Genomic DNA, 23,584 nt, shown 5'->3' on the forward strand with positions numbered 1-23,584 from the left:
ACTAATTTTTTTACGTTATGTTTTTGCCCACTAGTGGCACAAAAAATAATGTTTTGATGTCACGTGACTAACACGTTCTTTCTGGGGAGAGTTGAGCAGGTAATGTTGCTGATATAATTACAACGAATCATCTAAACGTATTTGCAACCAACGGTGTCCATACACCGTTTTTAGCTTATCTTTTTGCAGTTGAGCATCTAGTTTGTAGTACCCTAGTCCTGATAACGTGTTTATCATACAGGCCTATCAAGATGACGAACACAAAGGGGTATCGGCGTGGTACACGTTATATGTTTTCAAAAAAGTTCAGAACAAGAGGAGTAATTGGATTGACTAAGTACCTGACAGTGTATAAAAAGGGAGATATTGTTGACATCAAGGGAGATGGTGCAGTGCAGAAGGTATTGTTGTCCCGAAATGTTTTTATGTCTTTATGAGAACTATTGCAAAGTATCGTTCTAATTTAAATATCACTTTAATTACATCGGCCTACTTTATTAAAACATTGGTTCTTTTTTGGTTTTAATTGCATGTCTCCGCAATATATCAAGTTTAAATTGTTTGATTTCGGTATCAGTCCCATATATTTGGGACCGGTCAGATAAGAAAGAATTCATGGTTCCGACTTTGCATCAACAATGGGTCTGATGTCACAATGTTGCAGGTAAAGATTGGCAGAAAATACATTGGTTTAGATAGGGTTTTTCAATAAAACTAGTGTGAATAAATCATTTTTTTGTTTAGGCAAAGCAGAAAATGTCAAAGAATATAAGTATATACCAAGCACTAAATACAAATATTTACATTTAGGCTAAGAAAGAACTTTGAAATGAACCGCAACTAGTGTGTCTAGTACCTGTATTGCATTGATGTGCACATTAACTGTCTCATATGAAACAAAAGACTCAAAATCAAATTATAAACATGTTCTCCTAATTCTCTAGGTCACTCTTAAAAGTTCTGCAAAAGATATTAAAATTTAGGAAATTTTTGTGCACACTAACAAAAACTTACTAGTAAATAACTACTATTTAAACCAATGCATCATTGTGACGAATTTCAGTCATTCTTTTCCTGCAGCATTGTGACGTCAGACCCATTGTTGAAGAGAAGTTGGAACCATGAAAAACACAAATTTTAGTCTGCTCAAAATCCATGCAATGTAGTGTTCCAAAGAATAATTTACAGTAATTTATGATATATAGCTGCTAATTTAAAAATGTATTTTTCTTACTTTAAGGGCATGCCACATAAAGCATATCATGGAAAGACTGGCCGTGTATTTAATGTCACAAAACATGCTGTTGGTATTATTGTCAACAAACAAGTGAAGTAAGTAAATATAATAGTTAAAGTGAAGGTAACTTTTAAATATGTGTGCTATGTCAGCTCCTAGCTCCTAACCGTGCAGAGCAGGAATAGGCAAACTCTGGGATGCAAGACAATTCCAGCTCGTTGGAACATTTGATCCTGCACGCCAAATGTTTGCATTAAATTAGTGTTGATTATGAACACTGTTTACTGTACCGTGTGCATGATTTTTTGCCCTTAGATTACAGCTTTAAACATTATTTATTGCAGACAGCTTAGTTTATGAACTGTAGTGTAAAGATTCGTTCTGCTCACAAAGGCCAACATTTTTTCAAAAATAATTTGGTGTAAAATTTACCATGCATTTTTTAAGGTTACCATTTAACCATCATAAGTATTACTGTAGTGACACAACCAATGGGTTCATGCTGTATGTTACTAAAATAAATGTCAAGTAATGTCATGCGAATCTCAATAATATTGTTGTGTTTAAAACATGATGTCTCTACATTGTCCATTAAAATCAATAGTTTAGGCTTGAATAATTTACTTCTGCTGCACACTGGCATGTTTCCTTCAGCTGCATCACTAGCTAAAAAAACTCGTAATGTTGGAAGGCACTATAACCTGTACTTTACGGCATGCAAATGACCTTCTGAAATTAGCATTTTTACGTGCCGCATCCCTGATGAATTGCAAAACTTTATACCTATGCTTCTGCATATATATGTATATATGATTTTCTTTGTTTTGTTACAAATTTACATCAAATTTTCAGAGGTCGCATCATTGCCAAACGCATCAATGTACGAATAGAGCACATTAAACACTCGAAGTCTCGATTGTCCTTCATCAAGCGTGTTCATGAAAATGAAAAAAAGAGAGCACAAGCCAAAGCGACTGGTGTACCATGTGTGTTGAAGCGACAGGTAAGACTGTATTTTAAAAGTTATTTTTCTAGCTTAGCTTACAAGCAGTGCAAAGATAACAGGTCACACAAAAGAATGCATGCCTTTACAGTTTACCACAAAAGTGTTTTCTTTTATAGGTATTAAATGGTTTTTGGGAGATTTTAGGAGGTTATTGATTAAACTGTACTGTAAGTTATACATTGACAGAGTCGGTATACACTTCATGTAACATTAATAATAGTGATATAGGTGTATCCTAATGAATTCTTTCACTTTTAAATCACTGTTACTTGTGCTCATGCTTTACATGCATACTGTTACTATGTGTTTGAATTACTAAACTGTTTTTTGTTTGCAGCCCCAGCAACCTCGCAAGGGTCATTTTGTACGCTCAATGGGTGTTGAACCAGAGTTGGTTGAGCCTGTGCCATGGAGGTTTCTTGCATAAATAAATGCAATTACTATTATTCTGTTTGCTTTACAAGAAGGACACTGCTTATGGCAATGTTGTTGAGTTGTAGTTAATGCCATTTTTTACATACAATGTTTAGGTTATTGGGTTGTCTCACCAGTAGTTGGTAAAAGTGCAGTTAAATTTTCTGTACACATAGAAACTAATTCAAATCGATACCTTTTAAAAAAAATGCCCACCACTTAGGAAACTTATACCACCTATATTCGTTGATTTTGTAATAGGTTCTGCAGAAACTAGATCTCATCTGATGTGACCAAGTTAATGATTATATGACGTCTATATTGAAAAAACAGTTTGGTATTCTCAGCAGCTTGCAGCTGACAGGCTCTAAACAAGTTGTATTAACTATGGTTCGCTGATACTATAGTGCAAAATAAGTTATTATTAATTCCCAAAATTTTTTGGCCGCGGACCCCATTTTGTGAACATGTTTTTTCTCGGACCCCTGTGTTATGTCACATCATTTTGGAACGTAATCAGCATTGAAAATACTACAAGCAATACCAACAATAGCGACAAGTATGAATTCTTACATTAGACGCTTGTAAACGAAACTAAAAAAAAATTTAAACAACGTTGAAATCGTATCGTACGATACAAGTATAGTGTAAGAACCATTCAAAAGAAGAGTAATTGTAAAATGTACGTATTATAAAACTGACGAAACCACTTCCGTTATGATTATTGCTTACGCACTGTATAAAACCTGACGATTGTTTTTTGAGGTATAGTTACGGAACCCCTAGATAATGTGAGCATAACGCCCCGAATCCGTCGCGAACAGACAAAACTTAAATCAATATGGACAAGCTCTAGGAGCGGCCTTACTAGCATCTTACAACGAAAACAATGCGAAGCATAGCCTACACGCACTACACAGATACAAGCTTGTTTTTTTGAATATTTTTTAGGCCTACATAAACCAGGAAATTTCCCCGTCACTGAAAGCGGGTGTGGGCCTAGGAGACTTGTCAAGCATTTAGGAAATGCGAAAGGCAAAATTACTGCCAACCTAATTTGTTGTCTTGGTGGGAACGTCACTTCGTAGTTTTCCCATGTCGCCTATGTCAGAAAATCCTGCGTGACAAACCCCACCGAAGGGCGAAGCAAAAACAACGCCCACATCGCTCATTCTTGTAGAATTTGTCGAAATATTGGCATTTGAGTAATAATAACTACAAGGTACAACAAGCGTTTCTCAAATAATAGTTTTTGAGTTAAATTTGTAGTTTTTTTAGGAAGTGAGGATGAACAGTATTTTCAACAAGCCTTTTTGGGATTAGTTAATACTACATTTAGCAACTTTCCAAATTTAAACAGTTTTGCATGTCTGCAAACATTTTTATTTCATAATTTGTTTTTTATTGATGATTTTGGCAAAATTTATAAACTGGGTTAATTTTTCAGTACCGCGTGCTTAACTGTTTAAAACCGGTGAGTATGCATGTAAACTTTAGTAATACTTTTTGTTATGGCTATGCCGAGAATATTTGTTGAAAACATTGATATAACTTAATTACTTCAGTTAAAATTTGAATTCGAATTACAACAAACATTTTGGTACATAGGTGTTGTACCTTGTAATTTCTGGTAGATGCGGTTTAGGGTGGAATCTGCATCTGCTGAAAGATAAATCAGCATGGAAGAGCAAAGGGAGTAGTTAGTTGCCAATGCCCTTTAAGCCTTATAACTGCAGTCAGTCCACTACGTGTATTATAAGGAAATTAGCATAAAAATTTGTCCTGTGGAAGTTGCAAAATGAATTCGTTAGCGAAAATAGGGTTACGTATTCGTCCCCTGGAGCCGTTGATATACTGCGCCTTCTTGAACCAATCCGCGAATATTAGCAGCAACCAATCTGTTCTGCATTACGTAAGGTATGTTCATTTTTCCTTTTTGTGTGAGCATTTATACTTGGAATGTGTTTATTCAACTTACACATCCGTATTTCTACACTAGTTATGTTAAGGCATCAACAAGAAGTCCAACAATCCACGAATCACATACCATCTCACTACGACCGGTATGTATTTCCAGAACCACCTAGAGTTGTATCTAATGCTGAGCATGACAGTAAGTACATGTTATTTTATAATTACAATTATATAGTGTAGATTTTTATTTTTTCTTGATTATATTTTAAATATTCTGGAAAATGACCCCTCCCAAATATAGAGGGAAAAAATTGTTTTGTTTTTCAAAATGTCTGTTCCGTAGTTTTAATCAAAACATTTGCTTTTTCGCTCATTGAGTTACTCACCAAAATTTTTTGCTGGCTAAGCCACTGCCTCCAATTTTAAGTTTTGATGTTTGCCCAAACATACTAACCAATGGTTGCACCAGTAAATTTTCGTTTTCATCTTGTCTTTGCAGCTGTTGTGGAGAAGGTAAATGAATGCATTGCTGAACATGGAAAATTATTTGCTGTGATTCAAATAGCAAGTAAACAATTAAAAATAACAGATCATGATCTTATACGAACTACAGGATACCTGGATGCTGAAATTGGTGACAGAGTTCGTCTTGAAAAGGTATATCTTGGTAAATGAGATAATAATGTATTGTTGTACAAAACATTGATTATAACTTTATGACAGGTCTTGCTTGTTGGTGGAACTGATTTTTCATTGATTGGTCGTCCAATTATACGGAGAAGCCTAGTTCACATAGAAGCAGTAATAGTTGAAAAAACTCCTGGAGTAGTTAAACTTCATCAAAAATTTTTGAGGGCCAGGAACTTTGAGAAAAGAAAACGTAAGATCCAGTTTTCAATCTTGTAAACTTATCCTTTTGCAACTGTTTGCTGAAAACTTATTTACTGCTAGTTGTATAAAAACAGTTTGGAAAGACATTTTATTTGTAACCCATTTGACAGAGGTGGCAAACCTATATTTTTTATACAGAATTTTTGCTGCTGTACATAAATTAAAAGTTTTAGTTCTCATAATGAAATTTGTCAGGAAATGACGATTGTGTTTATTTTTCTATTTCACGTACACAACACACAATCAGATGCGATTATTCAGTTAAAATTAAATGATCAATGTGTTGTCCAACCCCTGCCCTCTAGTAAAGATAATTATGATTGTATCATATTTAACATGACCAATGTTGTGGTCTGTACATGTCCAAGCTTATTGATTATTTTTTTTGTAGTATTTACCCCACTTCATACTGTTTTGAGGATAAATTCCATTGAAGTGAAGCCAAACTTAGATAAAGACCATGCAAGAACAAATGATGAAGATACTTGACATCACTCTTTGCTTTAACGAACAATTTACTGCTTTACTTTGTGTCTTTGTATAACTTCCAAGTGGTTTTCTATTTGTGCAAAACTTTACAACCCTGTCATGGGACTTTGACACATGTTTCTTGATGTTTTTTTTTGTGTGCTAATGTTGAGTACTTGATACAAGAATTGTTTCAGGTTTTCTAGTAAGTAGGAAATATGAACAACATGCTATGTAACTTCATAAAAGTTGTGTTTTCCTCCAGTCTAATGATAATTTCCACTGTGCCATATGTGATTTGTGTTATATGGTGAGTTAGTTTTATGTTGTATAAATAAAGTTAATTTTTTTTAAAGTTGTTAGTGTTTGTTAAAACTATGATGCTTATCTAAGTATACTAACATGGAGTAGTGTTTATTAAATACTTATTATTTACAGTTGGGCCATAATCTCAACTTTTCTGCCTGGCACTTGGTTTCACAAAGTGGAAGACCCGTTGTGGGGATGGTACCAGAGAATGGTTGTTTTTTTGTTTGAACATATGACAGGTGACTCCATATTTACCAGTGTAAATAAACGTTTTACCACAACTTGATGTTTAGGTGTTGAAGTATACATTGATGGAACAATTCCTTGCACAAAAGAAAATGTTCTTGTATTGAGCAATCATCAGTGTATGGTAGACTGGATTGTTGCAGATTTTTTGGCTATACGGTATAAATTTTTATTGTAAACTAACTATGTAAAATAAATAATCTTGCTTTTGCAGGCAAAATATGACAGGCAATATGAGATTTGTGTTTAAAAACAGTCTTAAATATTATCCAATTTATGGCTTTTCATTTGGTCTTCATGGTGGAGTTTTCGTTCGGCGTGATGGGTTTTACAACAACACAAACATGGAAAGAGTAATTCATGCATTGCAGCAAAAGTATGTTTTTATACCAATAAACACAGTTTTATGACATAGTTTGTATTCATAACATAGAAAAGCAGATATTTACTTTCTGCTGTATCCTGAGGGAACTCGCTTCACGCCACACAAACAAAGCTTGCTTGAAAAAAGTCAGTCATTTGCTGTTAACTGTGGACTTGAACCCCTCAAACAGGTTTCCGCTTGTTTCACCACATTGTAAACTAAATTTGAATGTGTTGCATAAAATATTTTCTATTGCTAGGTTCTAACACCAAGAGTCAAAGCATTTGACTGTGCACTAAATTCAATGAAATCATATGTTGATGCTGTGTATGATATTACCATTATTTATGACACAAGGGAACCAGAGTATGATGGTAAGATATTCTTTACAAGGTAAAATTGATAAGAAGTAAGGTAAGATGCGGGTTACAAATACCCAGCAGTTACAAACAATGATGGTTTAATTTACACCAAACTCAACAAGGTGTAGAATTGTTTTATCAGTTGTTTCAAATCGCAGTTATTTTCAAAGTGTTGCAACTTGATTAATATTACATTGGTTGTATTTATTTACAGGTTACCGGCCACAAGCTCCACATGCTGCAAAATTTTTGATGGGCTGTTGTAAAAGAATTTACATTAAAATTGATCGAATCCCGATAGGTGACGTTTTGAAACAAATGTCTTTGCTGAGCAACCACGATTCTTCTGCAAATGAAACCTCTGCTTCAATGAAATGGTTGCATAATCGTTTTTTACTGAAAGATGAAATTTTGGATGCTTTTTTTAGTAAAGGTACTGTATTAAGTTTTGTGCAACACTGCTACATTTCATCGAAATTAATTTTTTTTAGGCAGCTATGATACCTCCTCAAAAATATGGAAACGATCTTACCTTCCACTTTCTGCCACATTACCTTCCTTGTTATCTTTTATTTTTATTAATGCTTTCTTCTTGTATTTTCCTCTTGGCAGATACATATATTTTTTTACCTCCACTGTTGGTGTACTTTTGATGTGTCTTTATGCTCATATTTATTTTTGACTGTTGCAAACTTTAATCTGTGTGTTATTTAAGTACAATTGTGTCTGTTTTAAAATGATTGCATTTATTGTAACAAAAAGCACAAGTTTACTATGATTAGTGCCTCTTTTGGTATCGATTTAATACTACACATGTTGCAGTACATAGGTTTATTATTATGCCATTTTTATCACTGTTGTCCTTTTTTCACACCAATATTGCTGTTCTATAGCAGGATGTATACTATGACAAATAAAGATTATGAATGCAAATGTTTTATTCCACATTGAAAACAAAAAAAGAGCGCAAATGAATGTAGCAGTATTATCCTTTCCTAACTTTCAGAATCATTGCTGCTGTCACTTCCATAGCCACCCAACATACCAAGTCCTGCGGAAGATATCACTGTGGGTGGTTTTTGGTCAACAGATGACTTCGATTGTAGTTTTACTATTCCCAACAAAGTTCTGGCTTTCTTCTCTTTTTCCATTTTTTGGACTTTGACGGGTGGTGTATATGACGGGTTGTCCTAAAGATGTTAATGGATCGGGAATATTTAAACGATGCAATAAGTCAATAACCAACAACATTACTTCTGTCAAAATATCTGATGCTTTCATTTGACGCTTATTAGAGTTTTGGGCAATGTCTTCATCACTGTCATCATCTTGCAATCTTCGAATCATTCCATCATCAAATATTTTTCTGGGGAAAGGATTGTGTTATTATTAACCCCACCAAGCAGCACTTGTTAGGTATGGTAAGAAATACAAACTTTTTTACCTCACTTCTTCATCCTCTTCTGCTTTTTCCCTGGTTAGGCGCTCTTCCTCAGTCTCCTGTCTTCGACGTAGCATTTCATCAAAGTCAACATCTAAATGCTTTTCATTCAAATCCTTTAGTTCCTCCAGTTTCTCCAAAAGCTCCATTTCACGTTTAGAGTCTCTGGTACGGATTTCTAACATCTGGCAATAGAAATGTATTTCTTTGAGCAGTGTACAAAATTTACACCAGCAGGCAATGTCCAGCCTGTCGGCACTGTTAAAACACATGCCCCGCACACATTAGATTTGTTCCTTGTTAGGTAAAAATTGTGATACTGTTGTCCGAGCACTTATCAAAGTTATACTCTCATGTCCTGTAAAATTATAAAAAATGTGTGGATTCCAGTTTATAATAAAAAATGTGCACACAGCTCCTAAAATGTTTTCGTTTGAACTGCAAAAAAATATATTTTTGTGATATACAAATAGCAGCATTTGTATGGATCAGATGTCATACAAATGGCATCAAAAATTTAGTGTTACTTTTAAACCTTCATTGGGTTTGATTCATCTTCTTCACGTTGAGTTTGAATTCTTTTTTCCTCCTTTTCAAGCAACTTTTCAGCTTCAAAGTTTCTTGTTGCTCCATGTTCAATTGCATAATCCATGTTTTCTGGATCAGTCTTGATACAATAATAATATACTTTAACATTACACTAGTCCTATTGGCAGGGTTACTATGCTTGTTTTGGCAAACAGTGTCTTATAAGAAACATGCATGTTTAGTTTTAACTTGTGGGTGACTATTGTATCAGTAAATATAGATATAGATTATTAGCAATGTTGCATTTTTGGACGTAAAAAAGTCACTAATTCACATCACACAATGTCTTTCAAAGTTTTTAAGATTGGCAAAATATTTTTTAGCCCTAAATGATGATAACCGTGCATATTGGGTAAAAAAATTGTGTACCTTAAATGTAATCTCTGCCACACACTTTGTGCATTTGATGTAAAATCGATAGATCCTCAGACCTATATAATCTTCCCCTTGACAAGTTTCCATTCTTGCATTAAATTTTGTGCCCTTGTAAATATAGTTTCCACATGTTTTGCACCTGCATTGTTATGTATTTGGATGTGTTAAGTTCTCACACAATGTTTGTACAACTTGTGCTGCATGTCAATTGTAAACAAGAATTCAATGTCTTATGAAATTGAACTAAATTTAAAGAAATTAAATAAATTGTTACTGACGCTGCCAGGCAAATTTTATTGCTGAATACTGCTCTTCTGGCAAACTTTATTTTAGACGTTTCTCAACGTTTCGGCTGTTATGCAGCAGCCTTCAATGTAAGTTACATTTCCTACCTCCTGATGAAGGCTGCTGCATAACAGCCGAAATGTGAGAAACGTCTAAAACAAAGTTTGCTAGAAGAGCAGTATTCAGCAAAAAAAAATTTGTCTGAGCAATTAACGTTCACTGAAAAAAATCTTTGTCCATTATATATGTCACAAGAAAAGTTTGTAGATAAAAGTAAAATAGAATACCTCATGTTAAATGGTGCCATAACTCGAATAACATATTGACGATCTTTCGCTCTTTTAAGTTTTGGGATTTTTGAAGGATCATAATCAGGAGGGTAATATTTCTGCAACCAAACAGAGTTATTTAACAAATTTACATAATTACATAGCCTACTGTGATTAGTTAAAGTCACTATTATTACAACAAACAACTTTGCTGCTAAATATTGCACAATTTCTGAAAGCACTTACATTCAAAACCTTACGTTCAGACATCTTTTGTAGTGCCTTATGTGCTGCTTATTGTTACTTCATTAATAAACAAAACTGTTTAAAGCTTTGTTGGACTTCCCCGGTTTCCTTTCATTCGGCGGTAACAAATATATATTTTAGGCGAAGAAGGCAATGGCCAGTGACGAGTAAAACGATCGTGTTTTTACACATGTTATGTCCTTTTTTATCAAAAACGCATTATGTAGGGGTAAATAATTAACGGCATTTTTTCGAAAATTTTTTTGGTGCGTCCTGGGGGCTTAATATTTATAGCTATTCTCAAAGTGACGTCACAATACATCTACGTCACGTAAAGCCTGGGGCACGTTTGTACTCTTGGCGCTCAAATCGGTATGAATTAAATATTTAGTTTTACGACAGAGCTGCAAGATGTCAAAGCGATTGTTCACCTTTATTTCGTTGTTAATTACGATAGGAATGGGGCTTGTGATCGTTGGAGTTGTACTGCCATGTGCCGTAAAGGTAAATAAAGAGAACCTGTTTTTGCAAGTCTGCAATTATCAGCGTGAATATTCATGAAATAAGATCTAATGCGACTTCAAGTTCGTTAAATATTATCAGCAAGTACATTTAAACCAGGTCGAAATGTAAGCACAATAAACGTGTTTGTAGGTTTGCATGCAGGAAAGAAAAAGTCAACCACCACATCGTTTTCCCCTATTTTTGACACAAGAAAGATTGGAAAAAGATTTTGTTTCGACCGATGATAAAGTGCACACATTATGTTTGCAGCAGGGACTGTTCTTTGTGGGAATCCAGGAAAAAAACAGCATGTCATATATTGTTACACCACGTTAGTTTTTTTAGATGTATTTTGTTTGACAATCAAAATATATATTCGGATCTCAATTTTTTGTGAGTTCCGTTCCGTTTCGAAAGAACTTTAACAAGTTAACAGTCTACGTTCCGTTTCGAAAGATCTGAAATTAAATGTAAAAATATTGTTAGGGATTTTATCAACGTGTTTGTGCAGTTGTTTTCTTTTTACCAACCAAGGATGCAAGTTTAATTTATTTCAGTGGAAAATCGGTCGAAACAAATTCGAGTTGTGGCTGGATTACTTTTAATTGGTGGCATTGGTGCATTGTTTTCTGAACTAATTTTTATTGTGGGAGCTTGTCAATCCGTCGAAGAAGACCCCAAACGCAAGCAACTGACAATAAAACGAGGCGTAGTTGGAACAATTATATTGGCAGTGAGCTGTAAGTATGTTTATTTTTAAATCTGAGCATTCAGTTATAAACCTGATTTATAGTTGTTTCGATGCTTACATTCACTTTAACATAATATCGCTAACACGGTAATGCTTGTTTTGGGACAGTTGTGTTGATCTTGAGTGGTTTGTCCATGTATACGAGTCTTAAAGTGCAAGGAAGTGAAACTGGAAAGAAATTTCTCCTGGACGTGGGAAGCGCTCTGTCAGGAATAGGAAAAGATCGGGTGATGGATTATCTTCCAAACTTGCCTTCACTTCCACATAATATGCAAGAAATGTCATCTTTGGCAACTACAGGAGAACCCAAACCAACTAAAGCTTATAACAATGATAACGTGACCGAACTACTCAGCATGTGTGATAACGATGCACTGGAGTTGTTGTTTAGTGGCATCGATAGTTCCCAGAATCCGGTTTCGATTGAAAACAACTTTGTTTTTCCTTTACCAGGAAGAGTCAAACAACCTCCTCGTAAGTTGAGGTCTTTTCCGGGTATGATGACCCTGGCAAGGTTTGTGATGTCACGATCACCTTTAAAGCCCCACTTTGGTTATGCGTTTTACATGAGTTGGATTGGCGCTGCGTTTATGTTTCTCAGTCTTGTTATTGGGGTGTATTTCCGCATTCGTCAGGGTTATATTGCAAATATTGCGTTGGGCGGTGTATTGGTTTGAACGACACTTTATACATCTTTCGTGTAACTTTCGCCTTTAAACCTACATTTTGTGAAAACTACAGCTTGTAGAAATTCTCTGCTTTTTGCTTTGTTGCAAACCACATGTAAATAACATCGTATTTTGCCACATACTATATTTTATTCTCAAACAATACAAAAATAAACAAATTTGAGTGCAAAACTACATGTTATGATTACAGAAACGTAATATTTTATGGAGTAGGTTTGGAATGACTCTTCACGTATTGAAGAACTGTAGACGATGCGACAATTAGATCTTGAGCAGTTGCGTTGCGTATTGCCAGCAAGTATCCGTTGACCTCACGCAAAATCTGGATCGACTGAAAAACAATATTTCAACGGAAGCCCCAAATCAGAAAAAGGTTTCAACGTAAAAATTTAAAACTTATAAACATAAGAGTTATTATATCAGCCATGACGCATGAATTTGCAGAGATTGAATCTGACAGGAATCCGGTAAGTATCAGGTACAAGCCCCTTTTAAATTTTGACCGGAATAAAACATTGCCTACGGCAAAGCAACAACGTAAGTTGTACCTCACGATCGTATTTTACAAATAAGGCGTTTGAACTTGGATCGCGAAATGCAACAACGTCCATTTTGGAAGCCAACAAAAACGACAGAGAGGTTGGGGCCAAACAAGAATCCTGCGAGACGACGTCATTCATTTTCCACCTGTGGACAGACCGCATTTATTTCAACTGTGCGTCTGTGCACGCAATAAAAGTTACAACTATGTTGTAACAAACCAATGTTGTAAACGAAAAAGAACCTACTTAAGCTGAATGATCATTTTTTCGAGTAGTACTTGATCAAGTGCTGTTGACACATCAGCACCTTCTTCTGTAGCTTCGACACCAAAACTCATCACTGATTGGATTGCAGAATTTAGGCATCGCAGGTAGTCGATCTTGTTACGATGAGAAAGGTAAGTTTTTGAGTTTAAAAGCAATGATAAGGTATAACTCAATAGGAATATTAACATGAACAATCAATGTATCACCTGGCCAGGAATACCGCTGTGATATCTCCAACAAAATGACAACAAACAGTTGCTTTCTGATTGCGCGGCACCCGAGACAAGTATAGAAGCATTTCGTTTCACATTAGCGCCCTCGGCCAGAGCATGTTGGACGCGGCAAGTCAGATGCGTCACAAGCGACTGCCAGTCACGCAACTGCCAGTACCGCGCAGTGGCGACATCTTGCGACAAGACAGCAACTGGAATTTGTTTAATGCAGAACCGAGCATCGGCTGGATGAAGGAAAATTGACGAGCACCGAAAGTCCTCGCTTTCCTCTGGATAACGAAAGAGGGGGGCGACTCTAATAAAACAGAGACAGAAGATAACGTTTGTCCGCATTTTAAAATTATATAACTAAACGTGCGAAAAGACACGAAGAAACAGCAAAAGTTTAAAAGTTAATTAAAATCTGCAAATAAACCTTTCACCTGTCGTTACTATCAGTGACGTAATACGGAAGTAAGCGTTTTTTAACATGTATGTATCTCCACTCGAGTGGATAAAACAATTCGATGTCGATCACTTGTTTTCCATCGACTGCGGCACTGAACTCACTTGCAAACCTTTGTTGATAAAAGTACACCTTAATTTCACAAATGCGAATCCGAAGTTTTTCAAAACCGCTGTGAGGTGATTGTTACCTGGTAGCGGAACTGGCGGGAAGATTGTTTAGTTTAAGAACAATTCTGCCAAACACTGCCTGATAGGGCAGGATCCCTCTACTTGACAAAGCTTGGAGATGCGATAACACTTCAAAATAAATAAAACAACGCAATTCGTTACAGAAAAAATGGACTAAAACGTAATATTACAGACATTTGCAATAAAACTGCAAATATGCAAAATCGGTAAAACAGCTCCAAATTAGTTGTAACCCAACCTGTTTTGGCCAATACGTTGCCCGCCTCATGGGTGTTGTTTACGGGTCCTCTTATGAAACAATGTTCATCAACAATCACCGACTTTAAATACGGAGAAACGTTTCCAAAGTGAATGGTAGGTGGAAGCAAAGCACCGCAGCAAGCAACCTGGAGAATTTTTACCCGTTTCTACACTTCTAATAATATCAAACTCCAGTTTCAAACCATTTAAAAATTTCTGAGCCAAAAACGGTAAAACACATTGGGCAATTGACGAGAGATTTGTACTTGGAACACACATGGAACCTCTCTTCACGTTGGTTAATATATGATTTTGTGCGCAGAAAACTAACCTGAAAGGGTCCAACTGATATGGGTTGTCCAGATATCGCTTCACCTGGTGGGGTTATTAGAACTTGACCTGCGATTTCATGCATTTGTCGGTATCCAAGTGGTCCCATAAGCGTAAGTGCTAATTCTAAAAAGTATGCGTTTGTGTTTTTGATTTTAAATTTGGCGTCACGACGAAACCTTCTGCCTAAGTTACATTTGACAAGTGCATTCAAATTTTCGTTACGTTTGGCAAATAGAAATGTTTTTCATAATTCTAACACTAAGTAATCTTGTTCTTTATTTTCCTTTACTTTGTTTTGTTCAAAAACAAATATTCGGCAAAAACTACAAAGTAAACTTGCGTACTTGGTGCAAATGCATTTGATCCTGATACAGTCATCAGCTCTTTGGAACCTTCCAGCGGTACGATTTTTCTTTGAATTAATCGTTTCGCAGCCGTCAAGTCGGTCTCGAAAAACGACTGAACACTAAAATCAACAGCCATATTTTACACTTAAACATGCAGCAAAACGTCAATTTAAAAAGAAATGAAATACAACCAATTGCCTGCTTTTTGTTGTTCAACAGTAAAGGCCTCTGTAACTTACATGTTATAATCAGTTGGATATATTTATTCCTTACCTGGCGTTTGCCTTTCGTAAATGTGAGACAAGGATAGGATTAGGGTTTGGTGGAAGGTGATCATGTGTTAACAGCAGATTCTCGAAAAAGGCTTTCCATACTTCGTCGATTCTCACGTCAGCACAATATTGCAACATCGCCAAGTGTGACGCAACTGACTTAGGAGCTTGTGAGGTAACAGCGCCAATTCGTTTGTTGATTTCTGGTAAATTTTTTTTCGTGTAAATGTAAATTATCTTTTTGAAATGCTTACAAGCAAAAACTGATTTTGGTTTTTGTCATGATAAAAAATACGGCCCGTTGTTCACAAATATCATCTACTTGCATTTGCAAATTTAGGTGCAAAATTCGCATTTAGGTGAAAACCATTGGGTATTTACTTTATTGATAAAACAAAAAACTGTACCCGTTGGTTGAATACACTCTAATGTAAACTAACTTACTCATTTTGTCAACATTTATCCAAGCCGAGTTTTTAACACCATGTTGGACACTGTCAGGGTTTTCCAGTGGAGCATGTTTTTGCACGAGATGTGGAAATAAAGAGTCGTGGTGTTGTTTTGCTGACTGAAAGGTATAACAATTACACATGGCTCCACACAAAACGAACATTTCTTTACTCGAACAGCAGCAGAAAATTCAACAGCATCTTCACTAAAACCCAACACAACACCAGACACGACATCATTTAATTCCTCCAAGTGACTTCTTAGCACGGTTGAATGAAATCTTGCTCCATTTTGTGGACTTGGTATTGCCCACTCAATTAGATGTTTTAAAGATTGGGTTTCAGACGACCGTGTGGACCTGAAATAAGTTCATGTTAAGTTTAGGTATTTATTTTAAACACCCAGATACTTACAATTCAGGGTCAGCTACCTGGAGAAGAAGATCTTTATATTTTGCTATCATTCTATCAGCTAAAAGCAAAACATTTTCCTGTGATGATGAAAGGAGCTGAAGAATGACAGGATGATAGAATGAAGCTGACTTTAGTTTGGCCCCTGTTCCTCTGTAGACCCGAGAAATCTACCAAATTTGACATCTAAGTCAATTTTGCCATCATACCGTACATATTATAATACCTGTATTGCAAGATCTTTTTCTGTTTGTTTACTAAATGTCTTTGCACGTGTTTGAGCAAGAGTCAACAAAAACAAATAATGTATAACTAGAAACAGAGAATGTTCAATGACCAAGCTTGCAACCTTCATTTGCCAAGCCTGAATAACACAAGGAAGTTCTTTACTGTTTATCTATTCTAGTATACTACACATGCCTGCTTTAATTTTGCTATAACATAACCGTAGAAAGACTTATTACAGCATGTGTAATAAATTCTAGAATACTTTTGAGCAAGGTATATGCCTTAATTATTGGAGCAATCATGTCGGGATGCATGGGATTGATTTTGTTTCCACGTTGTTTTCCTGCAGTTGGTTGAGGTTGTCCTCCCAAATTGTAGTACTTTTGAAAAATTGAAAGATATTGTTCAGCTTGGCTTTGATCCAGAAATACACCCTCATGAAGTGCTTGAAATGGCAATGTTGAAATCATCAATTTTGGCTGACTACAAAATAAATCCACCAGTCACCAGAAAAGTCACCATACAACAGATTAATCAATCCTATTAGGTTCAAAATGCTTGTGTAGTGTTTCATGGTTTTAGGCACATTAAGCACATCTTAAGTAGGGATGTCCGATAATGTTATACCAGATCTGAACCGATACTTCACAGTAGTATCGGATCCGACACCGATACTTTTTGACACCACTGAAACAATACAGTGTTGGCAGCAAGTACATGAAAGGTATCATTTGGAGTTTCGTAAAACGTCAATAGATGTTATGGGATAGGACATTAATAAAATAGTTCCATTTTATTAAAAGACAGGTTGCGCAAGATTGCGACACACGCTGATGAGATTTGGGACACCCACCAGAACATAGGAATCCTCTTTTGCTTTGACATAGAATACAATGAGGTTGAAGTTTAGAAGCACTACAAATAAATAAAATTCTAAAACTCAATTTTTTTTGCATGTTTACAACCATGCAGTAAAAAAGTATCGGTATCAGATTACTTTTCCTGAAAAATATCGGGTATCTGATGAAAAACACCATTATTAGACACCCCTAATCTTAAGTGATCAAAGTCCCCGAAAAATTGACGTCATCATAAAACAAATATTGTGGTGTGGTAAATTGTTTCCTAAAATACCAAGGTTTAAACCATTATCACTGATATGTAATTTAGAACTCTAAAAGTGGTAACCACCATTTGTTTAAGAGTTATTTGATAAACTTTCTGTAACACAAAAACATCCATTTATAACAGAGAGAAAGTCTTTTAATAAAAGTTTCTCAAATAGTAATGTTCTTTTGTAACTAGAGGAGACAAAGTCAAACTACATGCATCTCAGCAGATTTTTGCAGCAGATATTTTTTGACCATACACATATTATCACCTTAATGGATCAGTTAATGGTAGCTACATTTAGTGGCAACTTCGGTTTTTATTTTATGCATAAAAGCCTAAGCTTAACAAATTCGACTACTACAGTACAGTACCGCAATCCAACATATAAATACTGTCGCCAAACCTTGTCTGGAAGCTTCCTTGTGAACTGGCTGGTGTTTGCAAAAACAACATGCTGTAAGTTTTAACTGCGGGAAAGTATGACTTTGAAGCAGAGGACTTTGATGTTTGACAAAGTAAGAAATTTAAGACAATCCTTTTCTTTGACATGACAGCATGAACAAGAAGGCGCTTTACTTCATCAGCCACTGTGGAAATATCTGACACAATTGATTCAATATCAGATCGAGAAAATGATCTTGAAATCCAACCATGCTCATCTTCCACTGGTACTGTAAGATCTGAGGAAAATATGTCAGGTGTCAAACCCAAAGAAATTTTTCTAATCATAACCTAGAAAAAACATAAAAAATATTTTAACATTGTACCCAACAAGTGATGTTTTTTGGACAACTCAATATGCCTTAAATCCCCAATAACAGCAAGGGAAAAATATTTTGCAGCAACTGATAAATCTTGGCTTTGTATAGCAATTCCCACTTTAAGTTCTATTTGTGCCCAATCCTGGCAAACAGAACCATTGAAAACACAAGGTCCTGACAATGAAACCAAGATAGATACCTGAAATTACATCAAGATTCATATACTTTTTTGCATCTAATTAACTTTAAAATTTAGAAAAAACAGGATAAATATAAAAATAGAACTTAACACTGGTGTTGCGAACATTATCGTTAAAGGTGTTTGTTCTTACATGATGATTTATTTCTTGACTAACTTTCTCATCGTTAACTGTTGCTGATAATACAGGTTCATAATAACCACTAATAACTTGTGGGTTAACATGTGATACAACATGTTCTAACCCCCAAATTTTGTTGGCTTTTGTCACAGTGGAAAATAAAACTGTGTCTCCCAGTTTGGCAGACTCACAGTCAATGTTGTGCTTAACATTGTGTAATGATTCCTTTAGCAAATGAAACCTACAAATGACAAGTTAATTTTATTTTAATGCAATTACGCACAAGCAAATAAAAACGCTTACTTTTCTGCCAGTCTCCTAAATCTTCGTATGTATCCTGGATAAGGGTTGTAAGGAAGAATTTCAAGTTGCAAAAGGCGTTGGGTCATGTCATGCATATTAGTTGTGATGGCAGTGTCTTTTAGATACTGTTTAATGATGTCAACTTCATTGGCCACATTTGGATTGCTAACATTTGGCAACTTTAACCTCTGGGAAACCAAAAACCATATTCTTTTTTATAGTCATTTTAAAAGTAAACTAAGTCATAGTATGCAAAGGTTGAATGGAAACATAACACCATAAATGTTACAGAAATTGCTAATTACTGTGCTTCCAGATTGTAAAGGGACTGATGGTTTTCCTGTTAGTGGGGTGGCTTTTCCACTTCCATCACCTGATGAAGAATCAGATTTTTCTTCTGGTCTATGTGGATGGCATGGTAGCAAGAGCCGGTAGCGACCAGCTGTAAATTGTGACTACAAAATAAAATTTTAGCATTGACAAAAGTCAAAAAATTTGCATAGACTACAGAATGAACCTAACTTTTGCAGTTTTTAAAATTGAGACGTACAATAATTTAAAAAAAAAACATCGTTAACAAAAAGGAAATCCAACTTTTTTAAAGTTAATCACAAGGTACACAGGCTTTTTTAAAGTTAATTTCTAAAGAGCAACAGAGCTAAATCGGAAGGTAAAAAAAATCAATAAGTATTAATTTCTTGAAAATAGTAATCAAAGAGAAATTTGGCATACCTTTTTGGAAGCCATAAAAACGGCCAAACACGAAATTCAAAAGCAGTATGGGGATTTCCCAACCTCAAATCTCTGAACCTTTGATCCTTGTCATCAAAATTTCCAGGAAACAAATGTTGGCTATTAATCATATTCTTCAAAACAACCACTGATACATTATTTGTTTTTATCTTATTTTCATTATCGCATTTGTTTTTAGATTGGCCTGTTCCTGTTGACTGTAAACATATAATACTATTCTATGCTGTAACAACTGTAAAACATCGTAAAAACTGTGTGACATTTTTTGATAAAGTGAAAACGACACTGCAAGGTGAGTTAGTGAAATAGCGTGTTTGCACACCTAACCCATGGGGGTCTAAACATTTCAACCTCGTTAAAAAACCTCAAACAAAGATTATTTTGGGTTGCGCAATGAAGCATGGGTGCAATTTCAAAGTATTTGCACACAATTCCCGCAACTGGTCAACTGAAACGAAGCGTAACATGCAAGTAAACAAAGCCAAAGAAAGCGTGTTTGCAAAAAAAATTTGTCATCGTGTACGTCTTTTAAACATGAGTCAAAAGGATAGTTTTAACTTAAGTAGAATAGGGTCATTAAAAAAAATCGTTAAAATCATTGTGCACCTTTCTTCCGCCTACGTGACTTGTCACACTGTAAGTATGGAGGCACAGCGAATAACTTCACGAAAATATTTGCTGAATCATTTCGCGGAGTATCGCATGTAAAGTGCACGTACAGGATATTAAATCGGGTCTTGAACAAAACCACAGCCGCTGAGTGTTTAATGTAGATGCTTTAAACACCCATAGCCATGAGAGGATTGCTCCGTTGCGTCGCGTTAACGCGATCATTTAAATACTGCTCACCGTCAACGGTGATTTTTGCTAACCATAATAGCACATATGAGGTTGTGGTTGCTGGTGGAGGCGCTGGTGGCATATCTGTTGGTTGTCGTCTTAGTAACAAACTTGGAGCGGGCAGTGTTGCTATAATTGAACCATCAGAGGTATGTATATTTATAGTGAATACATCTTGTCTTTTTACAACCAAAATTTGTAGACTCACTATTATCAACCATTATGGACATTGGTTGGTGGTGGAGCAAAATCAATGTCAGCCTCATCTAAACCTATGGAGGATGTTATGCCACCCAAAGCAACTTGGATAAAAAATGAAGTAAAAGAAATTGATCCTGATGCAAACTCAGTCACATTGAAAAATGGCGAAAAGGTATGTTAACTGAAATACTGGTTTTGGTAAATTTTGAACACAGTTTTCTTGAAACTCTTTAGGTATTTTTAAATCTTTCTATTTAGGTATTTTACAAATATCTGGTTGTGGCTCTGGGAATTAAAGTAAATTTCGAAAATGTAAGTTTTACTTTGTTTTTGTATACACACATGTACTGTCAACACAAGGGCATTTTGACATGATAAATAAAACATTTACCATTCAATAATATGTTTTGTATTTCTTTGTAGATTAAAGGTTTACCAGATGCTTTTTCAACACCTGGTGTTTGCAGCAATTACTCACCAATGACTGTCAACAAAACATTTGCTGCCCTTCAAGACTTTAGGGAAGGAAATGCAATTTTTACTTTTCCTAAACCACCTCTGAAATGTCCTGGTGCACCTCAGAAGATCATGTACCTTGCTGAATCTTATTTTAGAAAAGTAAGTACTTTTTGTCAACTAAAAATGTTTGCTGAATTAAATTTTCACAGCATGGAAAAAGGCAAAGGGCAAACATCATGTTCAACAGTTCAGGTCAGGCAATATTTGCTGTCAAGAAATATGCAGCTGCCCTAAATAAGGTGAATTATAATTTTTACCAATTGTGTGATGATGACTTTGTGGTTTGATTTTAAAAAATCAGGTGGTTGCTGAAAAAGATATTACTGCAAACTATGGCTTAAATCTCATTGAAGTTAAGTCAGAAACTAAAGAGGCTATCTTTGAAAAGCTATCTACCCCAGGTGAAACAGTTTCATACAAAGTAAGAATAAACCTAGATACTAGATTACAATATGGGTGGTTACATGAATTGGTGCACTGTAACCCGGAAAATGTCTCTCCTGATATCAAACAAAACGTCGGTTAAATTAAATCTACATTTCTTTTATTGCCGAAAGGACAGTTCTTCTAGAATTGTAATGCTTATGGCACCAACAACAGCACTATACCATATCATATTTTCAATCTTTGTATTTTAGTATGAAATGTTGCATGTCTCCCCATCATGTGCCCCATTGGATGTTGTGAAGTCAAGTAAAGTCTCCGATGAAAGTGGTTTTGTGGATGTCAACAAACAAACAATGCAGCATGTGAAGTATTCAAATGTATTTGCTCTTGGTGATTGCAGCAACATTCCAACTTCGAAAACTGCTGCTGCAATTGGTATGAGCTTGAATGTTACATTTTTTCATACATAATTATGTTTTAAATTCTTTTCCAGCATGTCAAAATGCCATTTTGTCCAAAAATCTTTTGGCAGTAAGGGCAGGAGGTAGTGCTGTGCCCAGGTAATGGAATGCAGTGGTAACTTAATGTTTTGGTAAACCGACTGTTAAACTGATACTAATAAAAATGTAATATATTTACGTAATTTTATTGACATTTATTTTCAGCTATGATGGCTACACTTCATGTCCTTTGATAACTGGTTACAACTCCTGTATTCTGGCCGAGTTTGACTTTGATCTTCAGCCACTAGAGACTTTTCCCATTAACCAAGGCAAGCCAAGGTGGTCAATGTATTACATGAAAGCCGATGTTATGAGATTTATATACTGGCAAATGTTGCTGAAGTAAGTCGTTTTCCTCAATAACATTATGAAAGTATAATTTATATGAATAAACAAATATGCCAGAAGCTGTCCGAATCATATATAAAGTGTTGAAAAATTTTATTTATTGATTTTTTAAATAACATAATAAAATGTTTAGTAAATTATATATTAACTGTGTTAGAGTAAAAACATCTTCATTTGTTTAACAAGTTATTGTTTGTATCAGGGGTAGGTGGAGTGGCCCCAAAATTTTCAGAAAAATACTTCACCTTGGTATGTCCAGATAATGCAAAGAACTGGGCCATTGTTTTTCAACAGCAGCAATTTGGAAACTTCACCTTTTCAAAGGTTTTGTGCTAATATCTTGAAATCGTGCATTTTGTCTGGTTAAAGTTCTTCATTTTCTTTTTTCGTTTATTTTGCCATAATTTTTTTCATTGCAACAATATTGTTCAACAAATTGTAAAAATGAACTTAGTAGGTGCCTTTGTTTGTGGTGTTTTTTTGTAGGATTCATCACCTTTTATGCTTGCGTCCGCAGAATAAAGTACGTTTGCTTAAAACGTCCCCACATCACTGAAGTTTGCATAGCTGTCACAAAGCTAATATTGCAAGATTAAACATGTGGGAAACCGTTTAGGCGCCTGTAAAATATATGCCTCTCAGTACACAGATCGTGTGTGTGTTACTAATTTACCTCCAACACATTTTTACCAATGCAAGGTATAGTTTTAAGAGATATAGTTATGTAGTCGTGAAAACGCTGTAAGTGATGCTTTTAGTGTGATGCGTGTAAGAATAGGGGAACAAGCTTACTATAATGCAGATACCGGCATTATCTCCTTGTCACAACAGAAGGTCGCAAACGAAAGCATATAGTAGGGTTTTGCATAGGTCGGCATCGGACAATATATTTATACTGGTACTGCGTGGTATCGAAATGTCTCCTGCAGCTCCTGTACTGACGACATTGCAGTCATGTAAAACCCCAAAAGGCCGCATACGGCGCTATATGCCCAGAAATTTTGATATTGTTCAGTAATAAACAAACGAACCGCACAATCACGGTGGCTGCGCATATTACTTACATCAAAACTTTGAATGACAATTACGACATAACTGATTTACGTAGCACTACACCGTTACCGAACTTAACAATATTTGGGCAAACAGCATAAACAACAAACGATATACCATCGTAAAGTGTATTTTAAAGTGGAAATTCTACCGTGTATTATTGGTT

General features: G+C 35.4%; 7 protein-coding genes across 8 annotated transcripts; 5 read left to right on the forward strand and 2 right to left on the reverse strand.

Moving 5' to 3' along the window:
- Window positions 1–57: 57 nt before the first annotated feature.
- On the forward strand, window positions 58–2,689 carry LOC145910982 (large ribosomal subunit protein eL21-like). The gene is made up of 5 exons (XM_082998210.1): window positions 58–99; window positions 242–401; window positions 1,241–1,332; window positions 2,090–2,240; window positions 2,581–2,689. Exons 2-5 carry the CDS (start codon window positions 252–254, stop codon window positions 2,668–2,670), a joined length of 483 nt encoding a protein of 160 aa, XP_082854336.1. The 5' UTR covers window positions 58–99; window positions 242–251; the 3' UTR covers window positions 2,671–2,689.
- Window positions 2,690–4,305: 1,616 nt separating this feature from the next.
- LOC145910210 (large ribosomal subunit protein bL21m-like) lies at window positions 4,306–6,118 on the forward strand. The gene is made up of 5 exons (XM_082997253.1): window positions 4,306–4,574; window positions 4,667–4,770; window positions 5,071–5,228; window positions 5,295–5,451; window positions 5,854–6,118. The coding sequence occupies exons 1-5, from the start codon at window positions 4,456–4,458 to the stop codon at window positions 5,949–5,951; spliced, it is 636 nt and encodes a 211-aa protein (XP_082853379.1). The 5' UTR covers window positions 4,306–4,455; the 3' UTR covers window positions 5,952–6,118.
- Window positions 6,098–8,098, forward strand: LOC145910208 (1-acyl-sn-glycerol-3-phosphate acyltransferase epsilon-like). Of its 2 annotated transcripts, none has more exons than XM_082997251.1 (8): window positions 6,098–6,240; window positions 6,369–6,478; window positions 6,533–6,644; window positions 6,700–6,861; window positions 6,919–7,039; window positions 7,109–7,223; window positions 7,426–7,656; window positions 7,703–8,098. In XM_082997251.1, exons 1-8 carry the CDS (start codon window positions 6,149–6,151, stop codon window positions 7,891–7,893), a joined length of 1,134 nt encoding a protein of 377 aa, XP_082853377.1. In that variant the 5' UTR covers window positions 6,098–6,148; the 3' UTR covers window positions 7,894–8,098. The 2 variants fall into 2 exon arrangements, with proteins under 2 accessions (XP_082853377.1, XP_082853376.1); XM_082997250.1 differs by having other exon boundaries at window positions 7,426–7,644; window positions 7,703–8,092.
- A 31-nt stretch (window positions 8,099–8,129) lies between these two features.
- LOC145910209 (splicing factor YJU2-like) lies at window positions 8,130–10,583 on the reverse strand. The gene is made up of 7 exons (XM_082997252.1): window positions 10,416–10,583; window positions 10,188–10,288; window positions 9,610–9,754; window positions 9,188–9,319; window positions 8,656–8,837; window positions 8,466–8,577; window positions 8,130–8,401 (listed from the first exon to the last, which is right to left on the reverse strand). Exons 1-7 carry the CDS (start codon window positions 10,437–10,439, stop codon window positions 8,207–8,209), a joined length of 891 nt encoding a protein of 296 aa, XP_082853378.1. The 5' UTR covers window positions 10,440–10,583; the 3' UTR covers window positions 8,130–8,206.
- A 243-nt stretch (window positions 10,584–10,826) lies between these two features.
- Window positions 10,827–12,347, forward strand: LOC145911881 (uncharacterized). The gene is made up of 4 exons (XM_082999322.1): window positions 10,827–10,919; window positions 11,070–11,250; window positions 11,477–11,659; window positions 11,779–12,347. The coding sequence occupies exons 1-4, from the start codon at window positions 10,827–10,829 to the stop codon at window positions 12,345–12,347; spliced, it is 1,026 nt and encodes a 341-aa protein (XP_082855448.1).
- Window positions 12,345–19,750, reverse strand: LOC145910861 (uncharacterized). The gene is made up of 21 exons (XM_082998072.1): window positions 19,547–19,750; window positions 19,120–19,269; window positions 18,815–19,002; window positions 18,524–18,752; window positions 18,198–18,390; window positions 17,834–18,110; window positions 16,599–16,800; window positions 16,316–16,453; window positions 16,093–16,259; window positions 15,851–16,037; window positions 15,674–15,797; window positions 15,231–15,432; window positions 14,955–15,076; window positions 14,609–14,733; window positions 14,276–14,423; window positions 14,037–14,145; window positions 13,824–13,958; window positions 13,375–13,696; window positions 13,148–13,281; window positions 12,908–13,046; window positions 12,345–12,690 (listed from the first exon to the last, which is right to left on the reverse strand). The coding sequence occupies exons 1-21, from the start codon at window positions 19,559–19,561 to the stop codon at window positions 12,562–12,564; spliced, it is 3,435 nt and encodes a 1,144-aa protein (XP_082854198.1). The 5' UTR covers window positions 19,562–19,750; the 3' UTR covers window positions 12,345–12,561.
- A 374-nt stretch (window positions 19,751–20,124) lies between these two features.
- On the forward strand, window positions 20,125–22,917 carry LOC145910710 (sulfide:quinone oxidoreductase, mitochondrial-like). The gene is made up of 10 exons (XM_082997905.1): window positions 20,125–20,556; window positions 20,610–20,780; window positions 20,867–20,920; window positions 21,032–21,226; window positions 21,277–21,366; window positions 21,429–21,548; window positions 21,766–21,949; window positions 22,008–22,074; window positions 22,180–22,359; window positions 22,568–22,917. The coding sequence occupies exons 1-10, from the start codon at window positions 20,362–20,364 to the stop codon at window positions 22,626–22,628; spliced, it is 1,317 nt and encodes a 438-aa protein (XP_082854031.1). The 5' UTR covers window positions 20,125–20,361; the 3' UTR covers window positions 22,629–22,917.
- The last annotated feature ends 667 nt before the right edge of the window (window positions 22,918–23,584 follow it).

This window comes from Ascidia mentula, chromosome 8 (genome assembly GCF_947561715.1).
Source record: "Ascidia mentula chromosome 8, kaAscMent1.1, whole genome shotgun sequence".
NCBI lineage: Eukaryota > Metazoa > Chordata > Ascidiacea > Phlebobranchia > Ascidiidae > Ascidia > Ascidia mentula.

What these genes read in the sequence shown, in the direction of transcription:
- LOC145910982 (XM_082998210.1), top strand. Translation starts at nt 252, where the DNA reads ATGACGAACACAAAGGGGTATCGGCGTGGTACACGTTATATGTTTTCA. An exon ending in GAGATGGTGCAGTGCAGAAG is followed by an intron (nt 402 to 1,240) that starts GTATTGTTGTCC and finishes TCTTACTTTAAG; the next exon opens with GGCATGCCACATAAAGCATA. An exon ending in ATTGTCAACAAACAAGTGAA is followed by an intron (nt 1,333 to 2,089) that starts GTAAGTAAATAT and finishes TCAAATTTTCAG; the next exon opens with AGGTCGCATCATTGCCAAAC.
- LOC145910210 (XM_082997253.1), top strand. Translation starts at nt 4,456, where the DNA reads ATGAATTCGTTAGCGAAAATAGGGTTACGTATTCGTCCCCTGGAGCCG. An exon ending in TCTGTTCTGCATTACGTAAG is followed by an intron (nt 4,575 to 4,666) that starts GTATGTTCATTT and finishes AGTTATGTTAAG; the next exon opens with GCATCAACAAGAAGTCCAAC. An exon ending in GAACTTTGAGAAAAGAAAAC is followed by an intron (nt 5,452 to 5,853) that starts GTAAGATCCAGT and finishes TTTTTTTTGTAG; the next exon opens with TATTTACCCCACTTCATACT.
- LOC145910208 (XM_082997251.1), top strand. Translation starts at nt 6,149, where the DNA reads ATGAACAACATGCTATGTAACTTCATAAAAGTTGTGTTTTCCTCCAGT. An exon ending in GCAGATTTTTTGGCTATACG is followed by an intron (nt 6,645 to 6,699) that starts GTATAAATTTTT and finishes TTGCTTTTGCAG; the next exon opens with GCAAAATATGACAGGCAATA. An exon ending in ATTCATGCATTGCAGCAAAA is followed by an intron (nt 6,862 to 6,918) that starts GTATGTTTTTAT and finishes TTCATAACATAG; the next exon opens with AAAAGCAGATATTTACTTTC.
- LOC145910209 (XM_082997252.1), bottom strand. Translation starts at nt 10,439, where the DNA reads ATGTCTGAACGTAAGGTTTTGAAT. An exon ending in CTGAACGTAAGGTTTTGAAT is followed by an intron (nt 10,289 to 10,415) that starts GTAAGTGCTTTC and finishes GTTTGGTTGCAG; the next exon opens with AAATATTACCCTCCTGATTA. An exon ending in ATGAATCAAACCCAATGAAG is followed by an intron (nt 8,838 to 9,187) that starts GTTTAAAAGTAA and finishes TTCTATTGCCAG; the next exon opens with ATGTTAGAAATCCGTACCAG.
- LOC145911881 (XM_082999322.1), top strand. Translation starts at nt 10,827, where the DNA reads ATGTCAAAGCGATTGTTCACCTTTATTTCGTTGTTAATTACGATAGGA. An exon ending in TACTGCCATGTGCCGTAAAG is followed by an intron (nt 10,920 to 11,069) that starts GTAAATAAAGAG and finishes ACGTGTTTGTAG; the next exon opens with GTTTGCATGCAGGAAAGAAA. An exon ending in AATTATATTGGCAGTGAGCT is followed by an intron (nt 11,660 to 11,778) that starts GTAAGTATGTTT and finishes GTTTTGGGACAG; the next exon opens with TTGTGTTGATCTTGAGTGGT.
- LOC145910861 (XM_082998072.1), bottom strand. An exon ending in CAAGGAAGCTTCCAGACAAG is followed by an intron (nt 16,801 to 17,833) that starts GTTTGGCGACAG and finishes TTTATTTTGTAG; the next exon opens with TCAGCCAAAATTGATGATTT. An exon ending in GATAAATGTTGACAAAATGA is followed by an intron (nt 15,433 to 15,673) that starts GTAAGTTAGTTT and finishes AAAATTTACCAG; the next exon opens with AAATCAACAAACGAATTGGC.
- LOC145910710 (XM_082997905.1), top strand. Translation starts at nt 20,362, where the DNA reads ATGAGAGGATTGCTCCGTTGCGTCGCGTTAACGCGATCATTTAAATAC. An exon ending in CTATAATTGAACCATCAGAG is followed by an intron (nt 20,557 to 20,609) that starts GTATGTATATTT and finishes CAAAATTTGTAG; the next exon opens with ACTCACTATTATCAACCATT. An exon ending in GGAGGTAGTGCTGTGCCCAG is followed by an intron (nt 22,075 to 22,179) that starts GTAATGGAATGC and finishes ATTTATTTTCAG; the next exon opens with CTATGATGGCTACACTTCAT.